Raw genomic sequence first — 24,369 nt, 5'->3', positions numbered from 1 at the left:
CAACATGTTATGAATAGAACAATGAGTGACGCGTCCTCGTTACTGCACTTCCTGCTGAGTCTGCCTCTCTGGGATACAGTAGCAAAAGTGATTTTCATAGCCCATCTCTTCACCAACATCTAAAGCCTTTTATTCAGGAAAGTACATTACAGTCTTTGCCTACAGTGCTACAGTGGCAGGGACGTGCAGAGGGTGTTAGAGGGGCAGGGGCCCAAATTCATAAAAGGCAATTTTTTTGCAAATAATTAAATAAACATATGCCTGGAATGACTACTTTTACTTCTTTTGATATTAAAATGTATGTATGTGAAACAAACCCATGACCGAGGTTGATTCAAACACTGCTACATGACAGTTAATTAATAATACATGCAAAGAAATGTGTATTTCAGTAAATTCTCCTCACATGTTAACCAGCCCAACTCTTACCTACTGTAGCCCTCTGCCTGACATCCTCACTCACAGACACTCAGCTTAATACTGTTGGCAAAGATGAACTTCCTCTGGGTGCACTGCCGCCTCTCTCGCCTCCATATTCGTCTCTTACCACCTCTAACTAGAAGGCATAATTGCTTCAGTAATAACAGACAATAAGAAGATGCTGATATTGTATGACTAAGATACTATTACTATGTGCCAACAAATCAGTTTAATATAATTCAAATATATCATAATACTGAGGCTTGGAAGACATTGTGCATTTAAGCCACAATTCTAAAAAGCAACACATAAGCTTTAAATAAGGTGTATTAGACACTGGTTTATAAAAGATTTTAACCGTTACCATCCCTTCATCCCTTCCCTCCCTCCAGAAATACTGAAAAGAGTGCTTGAACCCAACTATTTGCCTAAATATATAATGACATTTAGTAAACAGTTAACATTCAACATTTGTGTAAATGTAGCTGCATTCACTGTTCTTATACACATATTCACCTGTTGAGCAAGCACCACTCATAAAATATGAAGAAAGAAAGAAATGCTTACTGTACATATCATCATACATTAGGGGTTACTTTATTCTACGATATCACTTCTGACTGTAGTTAATGCAGATCAATGTAACACTAGAAATTCAGATTAACTTTGCTTAAACTGAACACACCTCATTGGCTGCTTGTTACAGAAGGGAGGAAAACATCCTTAATTTTTTCAGTCTGTCTCTACCTGCCGGGTAGCTAATGCTAGCCAGCAGCGGTCTGCAGATATCAGGCTGATGTTTTGTAAAGAAATACACAGCAACAGATCAATCAGTGAGCAGACTTTTCTACTCTATCTGTGCTGAAACTGATTATTTCACTGGATGTGTGAGATCTAGTTGAAGCATTTGGTACTGACATCAATAGCTGTGTAGTATAACCTGTATTTTATGCATAATGATGACAGCCTTGCCTTGACAATATATGTGTGTCACCTACCGAAATGGTACCTACATAGTGATACTGAAAAATACTGATATGAAGCCCAGTTATGGTCATCATCATCATTATAGTGAAGCAGTAGCTGTTGTTTGCATTGTTGGATCAGTCTGATATATTATTTGAAATGCTCAGTACTCAACTAGAATGTAATTCGTCAGCTTTAGTACTTTCTTAACCCCAACCTCGCTCTTTATTGTTTCACAGTCATCATCTAATCATTATCACATACTATAGCTGCTCCTTAAATTTATCAGACTCTTGTCTTCTTTGACCTTCCCTTCAACTTCCTGCCATGTCCTTCCCATCTGTCCCTCCAGTCTCCTCTTCCTCCTCCTCCTCCTCCTCCTCCTCCTCTGTGGATGTTCTGCAGATGCAAAAGTCATCCATTAACTCTAACCCGCCTCCCCTCCTGTCCTCTGGCCGCCCACAGTAAGCTGTGACTGAGTGTTATGGGAGGGGGGAGGGGGGGTCTGATAGTGGCAAGCAATGGAGCGGACAAGTTATTACAGGACAGGCAAATAGAGGTCCGATGAAGCATGAAAACCTCCCTTCCCCAAAGCGCTCTACTCACACACACACACACACACACACACACACACACGCATGCGTGGGCATGTGCACACACACACACACACACACACACACACACACACACACACACACACACCTTGGAATATAAAGACAGACAGAAGGACAAGAGTGCAGAAAGACAGACGAAAACATATGCAAACACAATACAAATATCCTGGCACTTTTACTTCTCTTTTCCAGGAAACCATAAAGACACTTTGAAGTTCTTAAAGAGAAAAACAAAAGGCGGGCATATACACTACTACATACTCTCTCACAGTAGGGCTGGGAAATATATCAATATTATATCGATATTGTGATATGACACTAGATATCATCTTAGATTTTGGATATTGTAATATTGTGGTATGGCGCAGGTGTTGTCTTTTCCTAGTTTTAAACGCTGCATTACTGTACAGTGATGTAATTTTCTGAACTTACCAGACTGTTGTAGTTGTTCTATTATTTGCCTTTACCCACTTAGTCATTATATCCACATTACTGATGATTATTTATTAAAAATCTTATCATGTAAACATCTTGTGAAAGCACCAATAGTCATCCCTACAATATTGTTGCAATATCGAAATCAATGTATCTGGTCAAAAATATTGTGATATTTGATTTTGTCCATATCGCCCAGCCCTATCTCACACATTCACACACAATTGCTGCCCATTAATTCCTTTCCTTCTCTGTACATGCTAACAAGAACAGACGTATAGTATATGACACGGCGCAGCAACAGGAACAGGACGACAGCATGGGATATGAATATTAATATTGGGATGCCGAAGGGATCTGGAACAGTCCTGTTGCAGAGCATGCTTTGCTTCCCGGCGTGGCTTGGCAGAACAGTATCCAATCAATCAATCTTTCATATCTCACCAGGGGGAGATTTGTTGGCAGTGAGGATTTATAAAAAACAATAACACATAACAGAGGACAACAAGGGTGAAACTAAAGTAAAGGCATACCTGCTAACATTTAGATTTCAAAATACGGGAAGTTTTTTTGGCGGTGGGGGTGGGGGATAATGTTTTACTCAAGTTGACGACAGTTACACTCATTACTGTAAGTGCAACAAAACCGTCACAAGTAAAAAGCCAAAGGTAGCCTATTTTATCAAACCACCTGTTTAACAAGCAGAAACATGTAGGCAAGCGATATTTTCAGCTGCTTTGCCCGTAGTGCCCCATCCACCGCCAGTACGCTTTAGACAACCACATCATGCAGGTTAAGTTGATAACATGAAAGCTGTCTGTCTGTTTATCTGAGTTTGCCACGTATCTTATGCAAATTGGCGGAGTTTCCCAGGAGAAACAACAAAATGGGAGCACAGCGAGAGAGGGGTGAAAATACAAAAATATGAAAAACGGGAGTATTGGCAGGTCTGGTAAAGGGTACAAACCCGTAATTGCTCAAGAGAGTAGAAGTTAAACATTTTGATGAAACTGCTAAATTTACAACCGGCCACATATATTCTGATATCCAACAGTTGGTTCTATGAAAGCAGTTGCTCAAAAAGGCTTTGGTTCAAAAAGTGGGTGTAAGTCAGAGCAATAAAGTATTTCATTTACTGCAGATACATTGTGTCAAGCAGCCACCTAATGAAAAATCCAATGCCCTCAATGAGAGGACATTGGACCTGTACAGTCTTTGATCTAACACGCAGCGAGAACATCGAGTTTCCAGGTCCCCGCTTGATAAAATATATCTCAGTGTAGCACAGGTTATAAGCAGAGAAGCTGGTATCAAAAGCCATTTATCAGTGTTGCCTGAGCAGACATGTTTCATCTGGAAGATACAGCAGACAAACAAACACCATACATCTCTAGAGCAATAGTGAAAACATGTGAGCTGGGAGGAGGGGAGAAATGGATCCCGTTTATGCATGGAATTAAAGTTTGATCTGTATCTGGATGTCTTATCTAGATAAAGAAAATTATATGTTAATGGAAGGTGCTGATGCACACGAACACTATCAGCATGTGATTGAATCAAACAGACCACCTCTGGAGTTGATCTTGCTTGCAGAGTGATTCGATTGCATGAGATGGTTTCTGCTCATGGGTTAGAAATAAAATCACTGCAGGCTCTGCTCTGCTACCAGCCAAGATAATCTACCAAAAAAAAAGGACAATTCTGATCTCCAAAGTCAACAAGAAAACAGTTAAACATTCACAGCTGCTGCAAAAGCAACTTGTTGTTTTCAGAGAGGAAGAAAAAGTACAGTCTGTACAATAACTTCACCTCACTGCAAAAAACAATGTTTTTTGTTGACGAGCCTTCCATCTCTCCACCTACTCTCCTGATTTGAGCGTGCATTAAAAAATGTGAGCAAATCACAATGCAGGCAGAATGCAGACAAGAGGAAAGTAATAGAATTGTAAGGAGTAAATGCAGTGGAGTGACTGTTATGTTCCAGATACAGATTTAAGTTTAGTAGCAGGTGTCAATGGGGTCAGAAAGAGAGTAAAAGTAGGATAGTTCCAGTTTTACAATGCTTTTTAGAAAAGTATTGCAACCATAGCCACCACAGTCACTTTTTAAGAGTTTGTTTTTCACCCTGTAGATTCCACTGTGCTAGTCGTGGAGTTTAAGGGGAGTAAAGGCACGAGTGTACCAAACAACCCACAAGTTGCCGTTTGTAGTTTTCCCCTCCCCATTTTTTTCAGATTTCTCCACCATGTGGCATGGATTTAGTTAGCTCGCTCTGGACCGGGATGAAAGGATTTCTGGGATTTTGTTTGTATAGATGTTTTTTACTCATGTGAACATCTGAAAGCAGCCTGTGTGTGGGTGCGTGCATGTGTTTGAACTTTATTTCTTATGAACTTAAGGTATGGTCATGGATGTATGTGCCTGACATGTATTCTGTATGTGGGGACTGTATGTTCATTGCATGTGCGTGCATCTGTTTGAAGGCATGTTTGAAGCCAGATGGTGCCCCCTCCCTGATACACCCCTCGACCCAGTACATGCAGTGTGCATTGTGTGTGTGTGTGTGTGTGTGTGTGTGTGTGTGTGTGTGTGTGTGTGTGTGTGTGTGTGGCCAAGTAAACATGTGAACTGTCTGCCCCCTAGTGGTTTTCTTCTCCTCTCCTCTCCTCTCCTCTCCTCTCCTCTCCTCTCCTTTCCTCCCCTTTCCTTTCCTCTCCTCTCTTCATGGTCCCTTCACTCATACCAGACTTAATCTGTTGAGCCACGAGCTGGCCAAGCCTGTCACTGGTTATGCGCTTCATTTTATTACTCAGTCGTTGTGGGCGTAACTGCAGCAACAGAGCTGCCAAATGAGCCAGCAGCCCCACACCTGTAATTAACGTCAGACAAAGTGACTCTGCAATGAGGGAAAGCACTGCTGTGACCAACCTCTATCAGCTGAAGACAGCCGTACCTGACACGTAGCAGCAAACCCTGGAATGCTGGAGCCAGAGGATGATTACTTTTTCCCCCCACTTTGCGATGGCACTTTGTGAATGTGAAATGAGTCTTCAGTGCATAGGGAAAGTACAGCACATCTGTGCTGCCCCTATCTTTCCCCCCAGGAATGAGCCGGTAAGGGGGGGGGTATCTCCATTCCCTTTATTCAGAGGTGTTTTAAGTGTGGCAATTAAGATATGTGAAGTCTTTTATTCACTCACTTCTTTTCATTTTATTTCATTCATTCATCTTCAGATGAGCGTACTCTGACAGTTGTTAGTTAGCATATTCAGTGGCAAGTAGCCAATCAGGATAAAGGAATGTGCTCCATTTTTTGTATCTCAGCAACCCAACAGCATGTCCACAGTTGATCTGCAGCATAGTTTGATTAAAGGCAGACAAAGGAGGGCTTCAGAGCTTGTTTTAATCACTGCATGCTCAATAGCCTATTGTGCTCTAACATCGGCCTTCACTTTGCTTCAGTAGCTGCATACAGTTTACTGTGTTTGTGGGCGTGTATGTGTGCACCAATATTCTGTCACATCTTGCGCTGTAGCGTCCCTCTATGGATTTCTGTGTTACTTTAATATCAACTAAGAAATATTTTGATGTGAAAGCTTCCTTACTTATTGCTCATGGGCTGCACTATAATATATATCTTGTGGTTGAGAAAGTGGTGTTTTCTAAAGAAGTATCTACAGGAATACAGAAGTACATACTTATGTACTTGAATACAGTGATTTAGATTTTTATCATGTAGACAGCATGATGATTTAAAATTTAATTGATTTATGATTTATGAATTATTTATTATTTTGATCTATAACAACTATTGGGCAGATTGCCATGGAATTTTGTACACATATTCATGGTCCCCAGAGGATGAATCCTACTGACTTTGGTGGTCCTCTGACTTCTGCTCTAGTACCACCAGCAGGTCAAAGTTTTCACTTATCATGAAAAATATCTACCTATCTAAACTTTGTACAGACATTCATGGTTCCCAGATGATGAATCCAAATGATTTTAGTAATCCTCTCAATTTTACTCTAGCAACACCGTGAAGTTGACATTTTTGTTTTTTTAGTGAAACATCTAGAAAACTATTTGATGGATTGGCATGAAATTTGGTACAGACATTCATGTCCCCCCCTAGGATGAGTTGTAATAAGTTTGGTGGCGCCATCATCTGGTCTGCAAAAGTACTGACATACCATCAGCCTCAGCTCTACTTAGTGGGTACTGCTGATTAACAAGGTAAATATTATACCTGCAGAATTTTAGCCTTGTCATCATGAGCATGTTGCCATGCTAGCATTAGCATTTAGGTCAAAGCACCACGGTACTTAAGTACAACTTTACAGAACCTCAACAACATTTTTTTGTTTTGTTATTAAAGAATTGTGACCAACAATATTGACATCGCAGCACATTTAGCAGTTGGAAAATAAACTTGTAAGTGTTCTCTGATAGACAAACTATTGCATCACTTTTTCTTAAATACATCAAATATATAGTATCTTCGGCATTTCTGTATTGGACGGCCATGCTGATAGATCAGTCGGTCTGCATTTTTTACTTAGTATGACCTTGCTCAATTAAGCCTGCAACCCTGACATCTCCAGTATCATTTTACTTCCTTTTATTTCACTCAGTAGAAGTAGAAGAAAAAAAGGAAACTGTCAAAGAAAATGAGGATTGTTAGCCAGTTTTAGAAAGGATGTCATAAAGATGTAGAAGAGAGCAGCACAAAAAAGGATCCAGGCAAAAAAGAGTGTGTTCCTGCTACGGGAGGCAAACAGCATGGGGTCTGTGTGACTCTGCCTGTTGTAATTTAAGGCTAGTTGGAGTTGCATGTGTGGAGAATTCTCTTAGTCTGTGTTAGACGAGATGAGATGTGCTCACACAATACTTCAAAAGACACTATGCCTATCTCTCTCCCTTCTCCCTGTGGACACATCTACATCTGTTCCTGTCTCTGTGCTCTTTCAACTCATCTCCTCTGTCCACTGTTGTACTGTCTATGACCTCTCTATGTCCCTATAATTCTCTCCTCTCATGCCGGGCCCGTGGTAATAAGATTGATGCAGGCGGGAGATAATGAAATGCAAAAAAGAGAGAGAGAGAGGGGTACAATAGTAGGGAGAGAAAAGGCAGTGAAAGAGGGAACAGGATGAGATAGTGTAAAGGGAAAGAAAAAGAAAGTGGAGAAAGACTGGAAGAGGAATTAAATGTTTTTGTTGGGTTTTTTTTTTTTTTTGCTGTTGATAAGCATTTTATTGAGTGCATAATCTAGCCTGAGTGCAGTTGTTGTATATCATAAAGGTAAGGTACATGTCATCTCCATGATTGTAAATTACCAACAAGAGGGGAGCATAGCAGAATAGAGAGTGGAGAGTAGAGGAAAGAGCTCTGGAAAGCACAAAGCTGAGAGAGAGAGAGAAGGAGGCATTAGAGGAGAAACAAGAGGGGGAAACAAAAGGAACCAGGAGTGGCAGGGGAGAGTATGAGATGAAGAGATGTGGGGAGAAGGCACTCTGATGTAATTAAAGTGACAGAGTTGAAAGGCTGCACCTTACATCCTCCACCTCCCCCCCCCCCCCCCCTCGCCCCAAGCCTCCACATATAGATGGCTTATGAGTTTATGAATACAGTATAGACACTCTGTAAAAGGTGCAATGTCACTGGGCGAGGTTATTAAAGTGCATCTACGTGCAGACACAAGATGTTTATCCTTTCAAGAGTATACAACTGAAATCTTCTTATGTTGTCAGACAAGAAATGAAATGTGTGAAATTGAGCTCGTAGGAAAGCTTCTGTCACCCTCTCTGAGGTCAGCAGTGTCCGAGCAGCTTGTACACAAATGTGCTCGAGCCTTTTCATGTCAAGTTTGACAAGACAGAAAAGCCTCTGGTGAACTTTGATGTCCAACTTTGATCATGACAGTCCCATCAAATAAAATTGGGTGCAAAGTAACACAGTCAGAGTTGCTAGGAGGATCAGGCACGTTTGAGTCTATGTAGTGTGAGCGCACCAATCACAAGAGATTTGGGTGATGAAAGCCAGTATAGTGGCCCTGTAAGTTTGTTCATTTGAATCACCTGTCCTATATACTAGTATATATAGTATGTCATAGGTTCGATTATCACTGGCTTTAATCTTGAAGAAGGCAATAAGTGCACAAATATTAATCCATATGATTTCAATTAAAAAGATTGCATCTAAGTTATGAGTGTGCAGCTTTTCCCCTTTTTTTCTTTGATTGACACAACATAAGATAAGAAAGCTTTAGTGTCATTGTACTGCTGTGCAGGATGACAACACAACAAAATTATGATGGCACCCCCTGATATTAAAACAATATTAAAACAATCAAGTCAAAATGACTATAAAGTACAATATAACATATAATACAAAATGACTATACAAAATAGTTCTCAAGTTGCTCTCGGTGTGCAAATAAACATTAAACAGTTAGCAGCATGCAATTTGAACAAGTAAAAGTATGGGGTATGAGCATATTGCACAGTAGGTAGTTCAGCCATTGGGCAGTAACATCTGGTTCTGGTTCAGCTATGAAGGTCTTTGATGTGTGAATCCATTCTTCACAGAAATGAAATTTACAGGTAGAGGCTAACAATAACCCTCCTGAGTACTGCTATCAAAGGGCATGAAGTGTGTCCACAAATGTATCAGGTGATTTCATGCAGAGGCACTAGTATATGATTAGGACTCCTCTCTTTTACATCTGAATTACCTGTGTTACTGTGAGACCCCCTCACCTATCCTTGCAAAGGAAGATCACACCTTTCTTTGTGCCATAGCTACATCTAAGAGCAGAAAATAGGCTGAAACACAGAATGCGGAGCTCCATCACACACACAGCGGGGGGGTAGACACACACTGGACCTCTTTCCTCTGACAGAAAACGAGGCTGCTTCAGTGTCTTTCTCTTTCTGTCCCTGTCTTTTCATCTCCTGTGTGATTTGAAAACAGCCTTTCAGTCCTCCATCGCTAATGTACCAAATAGGCTTCCATTGTCAATGTTACAGCATTATGAGTTCCTTTTGTGTGTGTTTCTTTCCGCTCCCAGATTACCGCACTGAAACCTGATAGGCAGCAGAGGGTGGCAATGGTGGGATCTCTTTATTTGTGCTTTTGTTACTAGGTAATTATGGAAATAATTCTTCTTTGTTTTGGCCTTTCTCTGCTGAGAGTCCAGTCCATAATTAATTGGTAGTGTGAAGGACTGGCCAATTTTTAAATCACAAGGGAGGGGTCGAGGGGGCTTGTTTTATTGGCTGGTGCCTGGTTGGGGAAGCGGGCGGGTGGAGCATCTGAATTAGATTAGATTTAATTAAGGCATGGGGCCCCTGACTACACACTGGTACATTAATAGGCTGTATGCCAGGCTGGTTGTTGTTGAGAATTCAACAGTATGGGAGCACACACACACACACACACACACACACACACACACACACACACACACTACTAAAGACTCCCCCAGGCCTTCAAGGTCAGGTAGACAGAGGAAAGATGCAGCATGGTGTCTGGAAGAAAGAGGAAACAAGCTGAAAAATCCCTCCTCTAATGATAGCTCTCTGGTGTGTCCGCACAAATGCTCCCAGAAACACTGAGCTTTGACTGTCTCTTTTACCCCTGACCCCTTTTTCTTAAAAAAAAAAGAAATAGTTTGACATTTTGGGGAAAACACTTATTCACTTTCTTGCCAAGACCCAGGCTAGCTAGCTAGGGCTTCACCCCTGTCTTCAGTCTTTATGCTAAGCTAAGCTAAGCTAACCAGCTGCTGGCTGTAGGTTCAGATTTAGCGGATGTCTGAAAGATCTTGATCTTCTCATCTAACTCTTGGCAAGAAAGCATATAAGTGTATTTCCAAGATTGTGAAACTATTCCTTAAAGTAAGCATTGTGACCTCTGTCAGTGCATGATTTAAACTCTGGTACATATAAATAGGAATCAGAAAGAGAGGGTTGCCTTTTATGGACATTTTAGTTGGTGATGTGGATGTGAATCAGACCTTTAACCCACTATAACAGGGTCACACTAGTTGACTTTTTTTGGAGCTCTGCGCATATGTTAGATTCTCTGGGGCCCTGTAGCTCTAGCTTGTACACGTGGGTGGAATCTCTACCCCTGTGCTAAACACAATATCCCCCAAGAGCCTGTAAGTCTATATAAGCCTGGAATACTTCAATAAGCTCCAAAAAGGCTCGCCTGCTTAGCAGTTTCAGGGGATCTAATGTAATCCTTACAGATAGAAGCATTTTCGTACTATTGATTCAATCTCATGATATCTTCAAATGGTCATTTCCTGGCAAAGCTCTCTGGGCAATATCCTGAAGTGTCTGCATGATGGCTAGTGGACAGAGATGGGATTCGTTTTCAGTTCACATTAGGCGTTGATACACAAAAACCTCGAACACAGAACATAGAAAGTATCCCAATGAGTGTTTTGAACTTTTACGAGGCACACAGAGGTTTGATGTTTACAGCCCCCTGCGGCATTAGTGTAATTTGATCTGAAACAGCAACTGTAAAATACTTTTATGTGGCTCATTCCTCATTAGCACAGCCTGACTGCAGCTCTATAATGAATAGGATCCCTTCCACTCTCTCTTCCTCACTCTCTCTGCTTACCGGCAGACAGTACTGTCTGCCGGTAAGCAGCTGAAACACCATTTACATGAGCCTCACCCCGAGTGCCTGATTGAAATTCTCTCACTGTAATATCAGTCAGCGGAAATGTTTAAGTGCTATTCCCTCATCCCATCTGGAATAATAAGCTGCAGTGCTCTCTGGCATTACAGTAGTCCCTCTCCTCATTTCAGGCAGCGAGTTGGCTGCTCTACGCTTTTTACTGCTGGCCATGGCTCTCATCATGAACGTTAAGTTCCTTGCACTCCTAAGTAGTTTGCAGACAACCCCTTCCCCACAACATGGTAATCTGTGACTGCCGCTGGTGTTCCTCTGCCTCCTCTCATCTGCAACACCGAGCAACTTGAGTCTCTTTTTATCTAAAACTGCTGTAAGCTGTTTTGGCCTCACAAAGAATTATTTAGCCTCTCTGTTCTTTCTCGTTCTTCATAATAAAGAGTGGGGGTCCCTGCTTTTGAACTTGGGGCTTGAAAGTTGCCTCTACACTGTACATTATGCTCCATTTGTTCTCCTTGTCTCTGGGAACTCTTAGCTCTGGAAGAACTTCTGCTTATTATAACTCTCATCTCCAACAGAGGCTGTTGAATCACACATAATACATTTCAAAATGAACCTGAAAACAATTTACTGCTTGATATTCATGCCCGTCTCCTTCACTCCCTCCTCCATTCCCCTGGCTCTGCAACTTCAGAACTCATCCTCCTGTTTCGTCAACCCCCTATTCCCTTATCTATGCTCATATTGTTCCCCTCCTCTTCCTCTCCATCCTTCCTTCCCTCATCCTCCTCTGTGTATCCCTCACCACCTCTCTTCCCCTATTTTGCCATTCTCCTACTTCCTTATTACTTAATTCCTCCTCAGTTAACTCTTCATCTCCTTTCTCTTGCCCCACAGAAGCTCCTGGGCAGGACTTTGTGACACTGGACTATCGTCTGCGGTACTACCCAAGCATCACCTACGCCGTCATCGGCAGTGCCGTTATCTTCGTCTTGGTGGTGGCGTTGCTGGCGTTGGTGCTCCATCACCAGAGGAAGCGGAGCGTTCTGCTGCCCAGAGGCGTAAGAGGAAGCTTGCATCACCACCATCACCACCAGCCCCTGCTGCTGTCCCGTTTGGTCATCTTGGACCGGGGCCACGTCCATTCTGGAGGTCCAGGTATCCCCCCCGGCTCCCCCACCACGGCGGCCCAGTACAGCTCAACTCCTCAGGCGTTGCAGCTGCTCTCTGGGGCCCTGTATCCCTCCGGACTCTCCATGGACTCACCTCCGTCATACTCACAGGCTGTTCTGGATGTCAGGTGAAAGGAATAATGAGTCTAACAGCTGTATAAAAATGTATAATCTTGTGTGTGTAGCTATAAAGTTGGAATTCTGCTGTAAGCAATGATTAAACCAAAATAAGCAGAATAGAATTAAGCAGAAACAGTGATACTCAAAACTGTCTCTCTAGCAAAGTATAATCTAATTTACCATCAAATTATAATACAACATAATAAAACTGAAATCTCATTTACTCATTTTGTTTCATATTAGCAATTTTAATATACACAAAACAGATCTGAACTCACAGGATGCTATCTGAAATATCAGTCAGTGTCTTAGTACTTCTCATGTTATTGGTAATGCACAACTGATTAGTCCTCTAAAGTCATAAAGTCATTTATTATCAAACAAAAGAGGAGATTATAGTCGTATTAATGTCTTTTCAAATGTTGATCATAAATTACAAAAAAGAAAAAGAGAAATCAGTTAAAAACATTTAGTAAAATGCACAATGATATTAATACATGTAGAGAATGATTTGTTTGTTCTCTCAGAAAAACAAGTGAGCTGCTGAACCCAGTCAAATAATATTCCTTGTACAGTCTTTATGACATAGCTCATGATCCTGCCATCATATTCTTCCTCTATCTGTTTCTTCTGTTCTTCCCTAGCCGGCCTCCCTGGTTTGATCTCCCTCCTCCTCCTTACCTCCCAGACAGGGACCTTCCTTCAGAGGGCGAGCTGCCTCAATACGAGGCCCCACAAGATACTTTGAGCCAGCCCACACCCAGAACTGTGGCTTCAGGCACTCAGCCGAGTTCAAACTCCACAGAGGAGTCGGACCAGCTGTAGTGCTTCTCTTGAAGACTGTTGATAGTTAGAAATGAGAGACTGAAGGACCAGGCTGCAGGGCCGCTTGAGGCCAGGACAGTCCACAGCACTGACCTGCTGAGAAGAATCAACAGGGACTGAGAGACTGGGAGACTAAACTCTCTGCTTTGGCTTACTGAAGCACTGGACTGAGATTAGCTCATCCTGCTAGACTGATCTTGTATGCTGGCTCCACCTGCTGGAGTCATGGCTGCACTACACCTTCATCCGTTAATATTCAATAAGTTCATTTCAATTGAATTATGTTCCCCCTGAAAAAATACTGATATGATATGATTCTGAACTTCAAAGAAATAGGAGTTAAACTGTCATTCAGTAACATCATACATGATGAAATCAACAGTGCAATCTGTACTGTGTGTAACTCTGGCAGCACTCGGAGAGCTATGTCAAAGTCATGCAGCATTTTGTCATATTCCTCACTGTCCTTTACATTTCACATCTATAATATTTCCATAGTGGGGTTGATAAGAGATTTTTATTGTGTTAAAACTTTTAAATACTAGTAAAACGAGACAAAATCTGTGTTTTTAAAAACGACTGCTACATTTGAGGACTCGCTGTATTTAGAGACTTTTAGCAAGGACATGTTGCCTTATTCTTATTGAAGCTGATACACTTTTAACAATAGTTCAATCATATATACAGAAATGTTGTGGAAGAGTGAAACACATGTGGTTGGGATATACAAAAGCAGCTTAATCAGAGGTACTCAGAGATTTAAATCTGTTTTTTCAGTGTTGACGTGGAAATGAACTTATTATCTGGCTAGTGAAAATTAACATTTTATAACATCTTAGTGGTACGTCAAACTAAATCCATTGAAGTGTTTCCACTGAGTTGTTTAGAAAAATACAAGATATATTTCTAAAAGATCAGTGGAGGTTTTTGTGCTTTTTCTCACAACAATTTTTCAACAGTATTTCTTGATTGTCCTAAATTCCAGAAAAAAAAATGTGAAGAGGACCATTGCGATTTAATGAAATAATGCTAAGCAGAAATTATATAAGTATATATATATCTTTACCATGTGAGTTTCAAAAATCATTCCTCTAAGCTAAAGAACCACCTCTGCTGGCAAAGATAAAACTGTTTATTTCATTTCTGTCTGAAGACCAATAATGTTTTTATGTAAAGACTAAAAAAGTTAATAGAAAGGATTTTGTTAAGGCCTTATTATGTGCCAGTTTGGTCCCTCGTGCCTTTGTATGTGTTGTGTTTCTGGGCCCAAATAGCCTATTTAAATCCTCCCAAAACAGCAGCCTGATCTGGGATATAATCAAAAGGTCACATGACTACATACATTTGAGAATATCTTGTCTTAAATCTGATTGGTCAAGTTCTACTTGAGATTTTAAATGTATATATCTTTTTTTTGTCATTCAGAAAATACAGCCTCAGTAGTATTAATGACTGATGAAATCCATATCTGAAGGATCTGTGTTCATGTGCTTTTTTGACCTTCGTTCATTTATTTCAACGTGGTTCAACACTGTAAATAGAAAACAGGAAAAGTAAAGAAATCTATTTAAAAGTAGAACATTTTCATTTAGTTTAAAGCGACTTTAAAGAAAGAGATGAATGTAGTTGTGCTTACTTTTCTATTAGAGCCTGCAGTGATAATGCAGGCACAAGAAAAACAATCAAACCAAAGATAATCATTATTAACCTTCTCCCCAAGGATATTACCCTCCAAAGGAATAATTATGTGTCACAACTATTTCTACCTTTATTATATCCCCCATTTGTAAAGATTTATTGAGTAAAACAGATTTCATGTTGCTGTAAAACTGGAAAGCATTTCTCAGGACGAAATTTATACCAGTCTGTCTGTTCTGTTGTTCATATCTTTGTTTTGTTTTTAGAAATGTTTAAGATCAAGTTCCATTTTTTTTCTGATTTGTTCTCATAAGGTTAGCTGTTTACACATTTGTGACATCATGATCTTTTTTTCCTCTGTATTCTGTACATTGAAAGTAATATAAAATTCTGACTCAGAACTTGTGTGCATTGTGAGTTTTTCTGGAGATGGAATATTAATCTTCTCAGCAACTTAATATAACATCAAAATGCAAAGTCTGGAGCTGTAGCACCAAGCTGTGACCTTGACAGACAAACCTTCGATCACACATCTCCAAATAAAGATTTAATAATAGGGATGCCATCTGAGTCTATGGCGTAGGTGGAGAAGATGAAAGCTTTCCGGTAGTAATCACTGTTAGAAACCTTCTGCTGGTGTGAAGTACTAGTCAATAGTGAGACTAAAGTAATTATCATTCAGCTGAAAACCTTTTATGTCTCTTCAAGTATCCAAATTTTCCTTCTATGCCTTCAAGTTTACTTTAGTGGCAGCCAAGCAGAGCCCTGCAGTTCCACATTTCCACCAATAGATGTCACCGTGTCACCATACTGGACAAAGCTCATCACTAGATCGCTCAATTTGCCAAACTGGAACATGTCCTGCCACATTTTTACAATCTTTCATGTCAAATATAGGAGCGAAGTAGCTATTGTTATGTCTTTTTTATGTAAAAAATGTTTCATTCAAGCTCATATCTACTTATATCTTGGATTCATGGCAACTATCTACATCTGCTATGACACCTAGTTCAGTGAATACATGAATGAATATTATCTCACTAGTGGCCTCCTATTTTAATTGTAATGTCCCCCCAAAAAACCCTGCATCTCATCTTGCCCCTCCCACCCCAATATCCGCATCGCATTATGATACATCAGATAACATTTGACACCATCTCTTAACAGCACACACCCATTCCTTCCCATCACTCTACCTGCCCCTCGCTTCCTATAGTCATCTTTTATCTTCCCCACACATCTCCTATTTTCACTCCCTCCACCCCTCCTCCTCTCTCAGCGTTTTTTTTTTTTATTCTCATCGACCCGCTCTCCTTTACCTCATCTTAAACTCTGATGCTGGAGGCCCATGTTTGCTTAGCCCGAGCCCTTAACTACACAGACTTTAATTAAAAGCCTGCACGCTTCTATGTCCCTGTCTCTCTCGCTCTCTCTCTACTCGGCAGCTGGTGATTTGGCAGGAGAGAGAGAATTTCTACATATAATGTGTGTCCATTGGATCAGAGGATGACGTCCTTTCAGTTATGACCCACAGGAAATGACACCAAGAACAGTAATGATGACAATAAGGAAAAAGGAAGGTTGACTGTTACGGTAGCAGTGAGGAAAGTGGTGACGTTAATGTTCATGTAGATGAGATTTATTATTAAGACACATCATGGCGATATTCCAAGGTGATGGAGCAGAGAGACTAGTTTTACTCTCTTGGGAGTCTTTTGTTGTGCATTAACATAGATGTTAGCTATAGGATATAGTGCAAGTGTGATAAAGCTGGCTAGTATCCAACTGTCAATGAAACACTTTCAACTAGTGCTAAATAAGACTTGAGGTTACTGCATATGTCATTTTCTCACATGGTTTCTGATAATATTTCTCTGCTGGGAGAAAAAACACAAGAAATAAAGCACAAGTGGGGATATAAATGTAGATCTAACCACATAAGTGTTCATTTTCACTGCTCACTTCACTCTCAATCATGCAGCCCTTCTCAAGGCCACTTTCACTCACACATATATGTGAACATGCACACATACACTCACTTGGCTGTTGTGCCATAGCTCCAGTGAACTGGAGATAAGACCCAGTGTTTTCACATGTAAATGGTGTGAGCGTGGAGGGGAAGGAGGGCGTATTGTTAGCATGGAGCGGCTCTGAGGGGCTCTGAGGAGCTCTGCTGAGGGCTTGGCCAGCACGGCCCTTATCAGATGAAGAGCAGGCCTCTGAGGGAAGGAGGGGGTCGGCGAGGGACGAGGGCTGGGTAGGGTTGAGGGGGCCAACAGGAGAATAGAACAGCTGGCGGAGTCACGCGTGCAACCCCAAAAACATACAGAGCCCAGACACGCTGAGCACGGTGGGAATCTCCTCGGCTAAGAGATCCACAAACACACAGCCTCTTGTGTTATTATCAGCCACCAGCCAGCAAGTCTGAGCACATAATCACACACACAGCAGCACAGAAAGAGGAGCATTTCACACAATCGCGGACACATATACACACAAAAACACAATCATCGAAGACAATCACAAAGATCCACAAATACACATTTCCATACAGGCGTCTTTACACATCATTAGGCTAAATCACATACACACAGAGAGAGAGAGAGAGAGAAAGAAAGACTGTGGGTCACCCCAACACCACAGAAAGCTAAATCACCATTCAGAAATTGTCTTGTTTCACTGAATAAGAAAATCAGCAATAATTTCAACAAACACTTGGTTTCTATGTCTTGCTCCTGTTCATATATAGCATGAATCACAGAATGGGACAGACTCTAAAACATGTATTCATCCAGATTATCTAAGAGGTTCATGCCGCCCTTTCATACAATAAAGACACTGATCAACCTGACTATACTATATTTACTATAACTATATTTATTTTTGCTCCCAAATCAGTTGATATCACAGTCTGATTGCCACTACAGGACCAACAGTCCTTCCATTCCACAGTCAAGGAGTTTTATGAATCAACCTTGAAAGTCTCATGAATTATGGCTTAAAAACTTTTTTCAGTAAAAAGAAAGAAATAAACTGGTTAGTAAATAAATCACACATTTTAGGTTTATCATTTCTGCAACTTGTTTCACCCAATCGATCTCAATCTCAAAACAGCAGAACTATCATTCCCCCTGTCACAGTCAGTCAGCATACCGATAGAAACTATAAATTCCGCTCATATATATGCATGTATGCGTATATATGCATAAGTCAGACCGGCATTAGCAGCTGAAACAGTAACACTTCCCTGCTTAAGAATAGGCCAGGGTGCTGGCTCTTGTCCTTTCCATTCAGGCCAGTGTTAAACACACAAACTAGCATGCTAATGGGTAATCCCTGAGGACCAGCCACCTTTGTCCCAGCCCTAAGAGGATGTCTCTCTCTGGGCACTGGGTGACAGCCACCAGGCTGCCTACTACTGGACAACCAGCATGTTGCCAGATACTGATCTCAGGCCTCCAGAGGGATGCCAGCAGGTTGCCAGGCCCTGATTGGTATCTGACGGGCGGAAGATTGGCGTCTGTCCTGATTTCCTTTTTGTTTTTTGTGTGTCCTGTCTGTGATGCACCAGGAGGAGGTTTTGCTATCTTCCTTGGTGAGAGGAAAGGGAAAGTGTAGTGTAGGGTCACGTTGTCATGCAGCAGGTGGTCTGTATGTGTCAACAAAGAACTCCAGTTAATCTGATAGACTACAGTGGGAGTGGTATGAGGTTGCTACTTTTACTGTTTGTCTTAAAGCCCCATTCAGTGACATGAAGCATTTCAAACAATCTCTGAAAACAAATAATTGGTTTACAAGATAAAAGAGCAGCAAAAAAATCTTTTAAAACAGGCCACTTAGCACAAAATTCATTTTTTCAATTACATGTCAAATAAGATACTCTGAATGGAGAGGTGTCAGGAGGATGAATGGGGTTTTTGGATATTGCTGAAAGGTGTCCCTGGGGTGATGAGCACTTGTTCATGTATCTCTATGGATTAGGACATTCCACATTGCAAGGTGGACAGTGGGAGTGGGGAGCGAGTCGAGCAGCGGGCTGTCATTGATTTGCTGAGAGGACATTCCTCAGTGCAAGGTGCAATAAGGAAACTGGAGGAGGAGGTTCATCTACTATTCTAGAATACTAGTGTTCCTCATCCTTATGATGTGATAAAATAAACAGAAAGATTACATGGGAAACATGAAATATGGAGAGGGGAGAAGCTTCAGAATTGATGGCAGCATCATGTGCCACATGTGTGGTATTATATGTTGTTGGCAAATGATGATTATTTTAAACAATTTATCCAGTCCTGGTTCTATACTGTCTATGATGAAATATTGTGGCCTCATCCCAACTCTGTACTCTCATCTGTCTTTTCACCCCCCAGAGAACTGAGCTCCACATACAGCAGCACCCAGTACATGCGCACACATACTCTACAAGTACACATGCACACACACACACACACACACACACACACACAGTGCGACCCTGTACTCTCTCCCTGTTAAAAATAGTATAGATTCAGTTTATTTTTGTCTTTGAGATGTACGAAAAATCATTACCTGGTATTTCATGAAGACATTTAAGTGCATCATATAAGCGTATTTTTATAACATTTTTGCCATAGTGGTCAGTATGTATCAGGTTGAGAACAGATCTGCTTGCTTGTGGTGGACTTTTCTTGCAGATTCATCAGGGGAGCTGGATCCCCCACGATGCTAAAAAGTGATTCTTGTACTCTCATCTCCAACAATTCCCCACCTGCAGTAACATTGTTCTTCACACCTACGTCCTCATCTATACACACCGTATGGACCCCTTACACATTCCTACTCTCCAACGCTCGCTCCCTCCTCCCTATTTCCATCCACACTCTTTCAAAATGAAACACACACAACATAGAACCCCCCCCCCCCCCCCCCTCCCCTCAGTCCGCCCACCACCCAGGGCCACCCCATGCCTCGCACGTTCCTCTCAGACAGGGAGCACGACACTGGGCCCCTCCATCCCCGTCTTCCCCGTGGCCCCCCCAGCACGTCCAAGCCCCCCAGTTCCATCCATCATATCTGCCCCCCGGCCTCCATCACGTCCCCACAAAGGCAGCTAACCCGAAGAAAAGAAAAGGCAAAATAAAAAGGGGAGAAGAATACAGCCGCTACCATGCAGAACAGTGCTGGCCGGAGGACTGTCTTTTGTCCCGGGCCCTGCCTCTTCTCGCCTGGTCTGTCCTGCAAACACACCCTCTTCTCCGAGGGAACAACAGCCCGGAGGCTTGGGGGATGGAACCGGGGTGTGGTGCTATCTAAAGCAGTATAGTTTGGCCCCCTCGATGGCCCCCTGGTCACCAGCAGACCCTGTGTGTTGAGCTGTCAAACGGGGCCGCCCTCGCCCTCCCCTTGCTTCCACGGGCACTCCCTCTGGGGGGCAGTAGGGGCCCCCAAACTCCTGACTCAGGGGCCCACAAGCCGAGGCTCACCGTGCTCTGCTGACCTGACCACTGATGCTCTGTGAAGTGGAACGGCAAAACTCAGGTGAGGAGGGGAACTGAGGGCACATCTGCAAGGAACTGATGGATAAAGTAGGAGATTTACATAGGTTGACATCAAAGACACCTTTGACTTTTGTGTGACATGTGCACTCAACTGTAATGCAACTGGACCACAGATTTTATTTCTGATAGCACAGAAAGAGAAGAAAGAAAGAAAAAAAAGCTTTTTATGGCACTGCCTGCGCTGAATGAAAAGAAGACAGAAACCAAAAAATAAAAAAAAGAGCTAAGATTGAGGAGGGGAGCTTATAAGTGAATGGGCAGCATCCATTAAGTGCAAACAAAAGCGGGTGCCTTTCTGTTGGTGCTGATGTTCTGTCGCAGGCCATCCTGCCTTTGTGGCCCAAGGAAGAGAGGGAAGTCCCCGCTTGGTCACGTTCACACCCTCTGCTGATAGAGCACCTCTCACTGCTGGTCATGGATGTTAGAGAGCCCTGCAGCTGTGTGGGCACAAATGGAGGTGATGAGAGAGAGACAGACAGAGAGGCAGAGAAAAAAAAAAGTGATACAGAAGCAGACACCCAAACAGAAGGATGTATAAAAGGTGGATTGGTGATGAAGGTGATGATTAAGAATCAACACAGCAGAATAGGGAGAGAAATGGAATCCATAAACTATTAAAGAAGAAATTAAGCAAACCTGGAATGCTGTTGAGAAAAAGGTTTATACAGAAAATGTGAGAAGACAAAAAATTATTAATGAGGAGAAAGGCCTGGTATAGAGAAACAAAGCACATGTTGCATTGTCCATATTCAGTGTGCTAGTTTATGAGACCCCAGAGACTTGTGAGGCAGATAGTAGACTGGTGGAATGAGAGGGGGCTGGAGGGGTGGAGAGAAGGAACGAATGGGGTTATATGTGGCACCCCTATTGTTAATTACAGCCTAGTACCAGCATGAAGAAAGGTGGGGGCCATCACGTCTTATATATTCTATGTATTCTACTATTGGCAATATTAGCGATTAATTAAATACAATATTTGGTCTTTGAAGATGTTAGAAGGGGAGTAATAGTACTGAACAAGAATAATATTGCACAAGAGTATAACATTAGACATAGTAACACAAAAAAACTTAAAACACACACACACACATATAAGCACATATCAATCCTCAAACACACAGCACGCACCCTAATGGAACCGTGACTGACCACGTTCCAGCTCTATTCAGCAAAAGGACAATAGTGTGCTGAGGCTGCAAAAAGCCAGTTGAATGTGTGTTTCTTATTTTCAGTGTGTGTGTTTGTGTGTGCGTGCTGGGCATGTATACGCGTGTGTGTCTATACATGAAGGCCTGTGTCCAGTCGTCAGGCGCACAGATTGTGATTTTCCCAGGTGAACAACACCATACGGAGCACTGCATCTTCAAGCTCATTAAAGACCATTCTGCGCCATTAGAAAGCATTCAGCAGGGTGTGCATTCCCCCAGACTCTGGTGTCAGGGCACAGAGCCATGCCCAAAGGCCCCAGGGTGGGGACCTATGCTAAACGGGCCGAGGGAAACGCACCAGAAGGAGCTGATCCTTTTTCTTCAATGAGCAATGGTTGCTGCATAGATGGATAGGGAGGCTGGGGGTGGTGAGGGGAGGGGGATGCAACAGCTTGTTTAGTTCCCTTGCTTGGGGAATTCAAAAATTCATAGTAACTGTTGAATAGAGTGATAGATGAGTTATGAAAATAGTAATTTATTTGATCTCATTTTAAGAAAGAAAAGCACACTTGTTGAGAGCAATTAGTTTAAGTTTTATCAATTGTGCAACTATTACATTTTCAGCTAAATCTGAGCATTTGAATGGATAGATGACATAAGGCGTGGAGTGATTGTGATGATAGATCAGCAAAGACAAACAGTCCCCCTTGTGGACAGCAGCCAGATCCTCAAGCATCAGCCGTCTATTGATTCCGCTGACTATAGAGTTGGACCACGGAGCAGTGTGATGCCATTCAGTGCCTGCCGACCGTTGCTAGGTAGAGTGCACTAGTCCATAGTTTGTGTGTGTGTTTGTGTATGTGTGTGTGTTTGTGTGTGTGTGTGTGTGTGTGTGAAAAGAGAGATTGAGTGAGAAAGATAGAGAGAGAGAAGGAGAATGAGCTTGGTAGAGAGGCAAGGGTGTAGCATCCACCCCTGATGGTTATAAATGAGAGTCATGTCAGCACGGGGACCCCAAGCCATCTGTGATACTCACAGATGATCTCATAGTGTGCACACACAGCACACACTAATACTCAAGTGAAAGCTATCCTCTTGGGAGAAATATTGCAGAGAAGAGCAATATATAGAGAGATTTCCCAACTGTCTGTGACAGAGGTACGGTGACAACTTGTGTCCTTTTTTCGGTTTATCTTTAAAGTCCACCTCCACTCAAAAACATGTTTTATACTTACTTCACTTGGATGTTTGAGCTTCACTGTGCAGAATGATGTATGTGCAGAGTTTGACACTAGAAAGCTGTTTTCACATTCATCTGCTGAAAGTGGAAAGTTTCTCTGTGATAATTAAAAATCCAATTTTAAGGGGCGGGCCTACAAGCAGGATTTGTGACATCACAACTAGTTTGGAAGCTAATCCTAGTCCAGCATTCAATTTATACAAGTGTGATCTGGAAACTTGAAGCCTCCATTGCCCAAACACTGAGAATGGATTTTACAGTATAGTAAGCGACATCTTGTGTCCAGCAGTTAAACTTTTGAAATCCACAACATTTGCATATTCATAGATTCTGGAATTTTTAATGAGGGAGAAGGACTAGATAATTTTAAAGATTTTACCGAGTTAAATATACTTTTTTGTAGAAAAACCATACCAGACACACATTATCTGGATGGGATTTTTAAGGAAACTTCAATATTTTTCAACCTGGTTCTCATTTATATAATCATGGCCATTGTGACAGTGGGTCATGCTACTTTTGCATTTACCACTTTCATTGCAGAGATTCAGCAAACACGACACTGCGGCTAGTTTTGTTAGCCGGCAAGCTTCCCCAGAAACAACATGTTAGCTATGGTTGCTAATCCAGAGGCCTGCTTTCTGTGTTTATTTTTGGTCCAATGAAAAATGTAGTTATAAATTTGAAGTTCCCTGGATCACATTGTTTTGTCTGAGTTGCTTTTTCCAGAATCTCTAGTAAACACAGAAAGCAGCCCTCGTAACAGTGCTGTTTCTCAAATCTCTGCAGCAGAAAGTTAACATTACCCAAAGGCTGAAAAATTCGTTCAACTAGAGGCTACAAATAGAAAAGAGAGACAGAGAAACAATGTACTGAGAGAGAATGGGTTTCTGCATCCATACATGGCTTAGTTCAAAGAAGAGACTGCAAAGGAATCTTGTAGAAGCGGGGCAGCCTTTAGCAGCGTAATGTTTCACTGCTAACAGGCTCAAATTTAATGCTGAATAAGATGTTCTGTAGGATATAGAGGATAGGCTCAAACTTTTTCTAGGTCTCCCAAAACACATGATCTATATTCTCTTTAAGTCAATTAATCAGACAGCTTGCCACCCTGTTCCCTCTGGTAAGGAGAGCAGGAATAGGCAGAACCTCTTCTCGCAGTGAGAGCTCGAGGAAGGAGAGTCAAATATTTATAGAGCTACACACCAGGATTCATTTCTCTCTTGTGACATTCACTAATTCCTGCCTCAGCGAATAGTGTTTTGGCAGCCATCGCTAGGTAGATAAATAGCTGTGTCCAATCAGATCTGAATTTATTTTAGCTCTTCTAGAAGTCAAATATAAACATCAACCGGCCCATATAAGAGAGCAAATCATGAATCATACACAGAGGAGAGAAATTAAAAGTCAAAGTGACCTTTTGTGGAGTCACTGGAGAATACTGGCCGGAGGAAGAATGCTGCCATTTCCTCCAAACTACAGTATAGGGTGGTTAAAAGGAAAGGCAGTTGCCAGGGTAACTTGTGGCGGTATGTTTTGGTGAAGGCCGAGACAAAGCAACACGTGACAGGCTCGCCGTCCCCCTACAGCTGTGACCTG

At 41.9% G+C, this 24,369-nt stretch overlaps 1 protein-coding gene across 1 annotated transcript in view; it reads left to right on the top strand.

Moving 5' to 3' along the window:
• The window catches only part of ldlrad3 (low density lipoprotein receptor class A domain containing 3), an 88,046-nt gene extending 72,800 nt beyond the window's left edge, over nucleotides 1-15,246 (top strand). The window contains exons 5-6 of the mRNA XM_067589332.1: nucleotides 11,988-12,390; nucleotides 13,027-15,246. Of these exons, the coding sequence (XP_067445433.1) occupies nucleotides 11,988-12,390; nucleotides 13,027-13,207 (584 nt within the window). The 3' untranslated portion in view covers nucleotides 13,208-15,246. The remainder of the gene's footprint in view (nucleotides 1-11,987; nucleotides 12,391-13,026) is intronic.
• Nucleotides 15,247-24,369: the final 9,123 nt, after the last annotated feature.

The sequence above is a fragment of the Thunnus thynnus genome, chromosome 5 (assembly GCF_963924715.1).
Source record: "Thunnus thynnus chromosome 5, fThuThy2.1, whole genome shotgun sequence".
Lineage (NCBI taxonomy): Eukaryota > Metazoa > Chordata > Actinopteri > Scombriformes > Scombridae > Thunnus > Thunnus thynnus.
The sequence above is the reverse complement of the archived record's forward strand: the minus strand, read 5'-3'. Positions and strand labels throughout refer to the sequence as shown.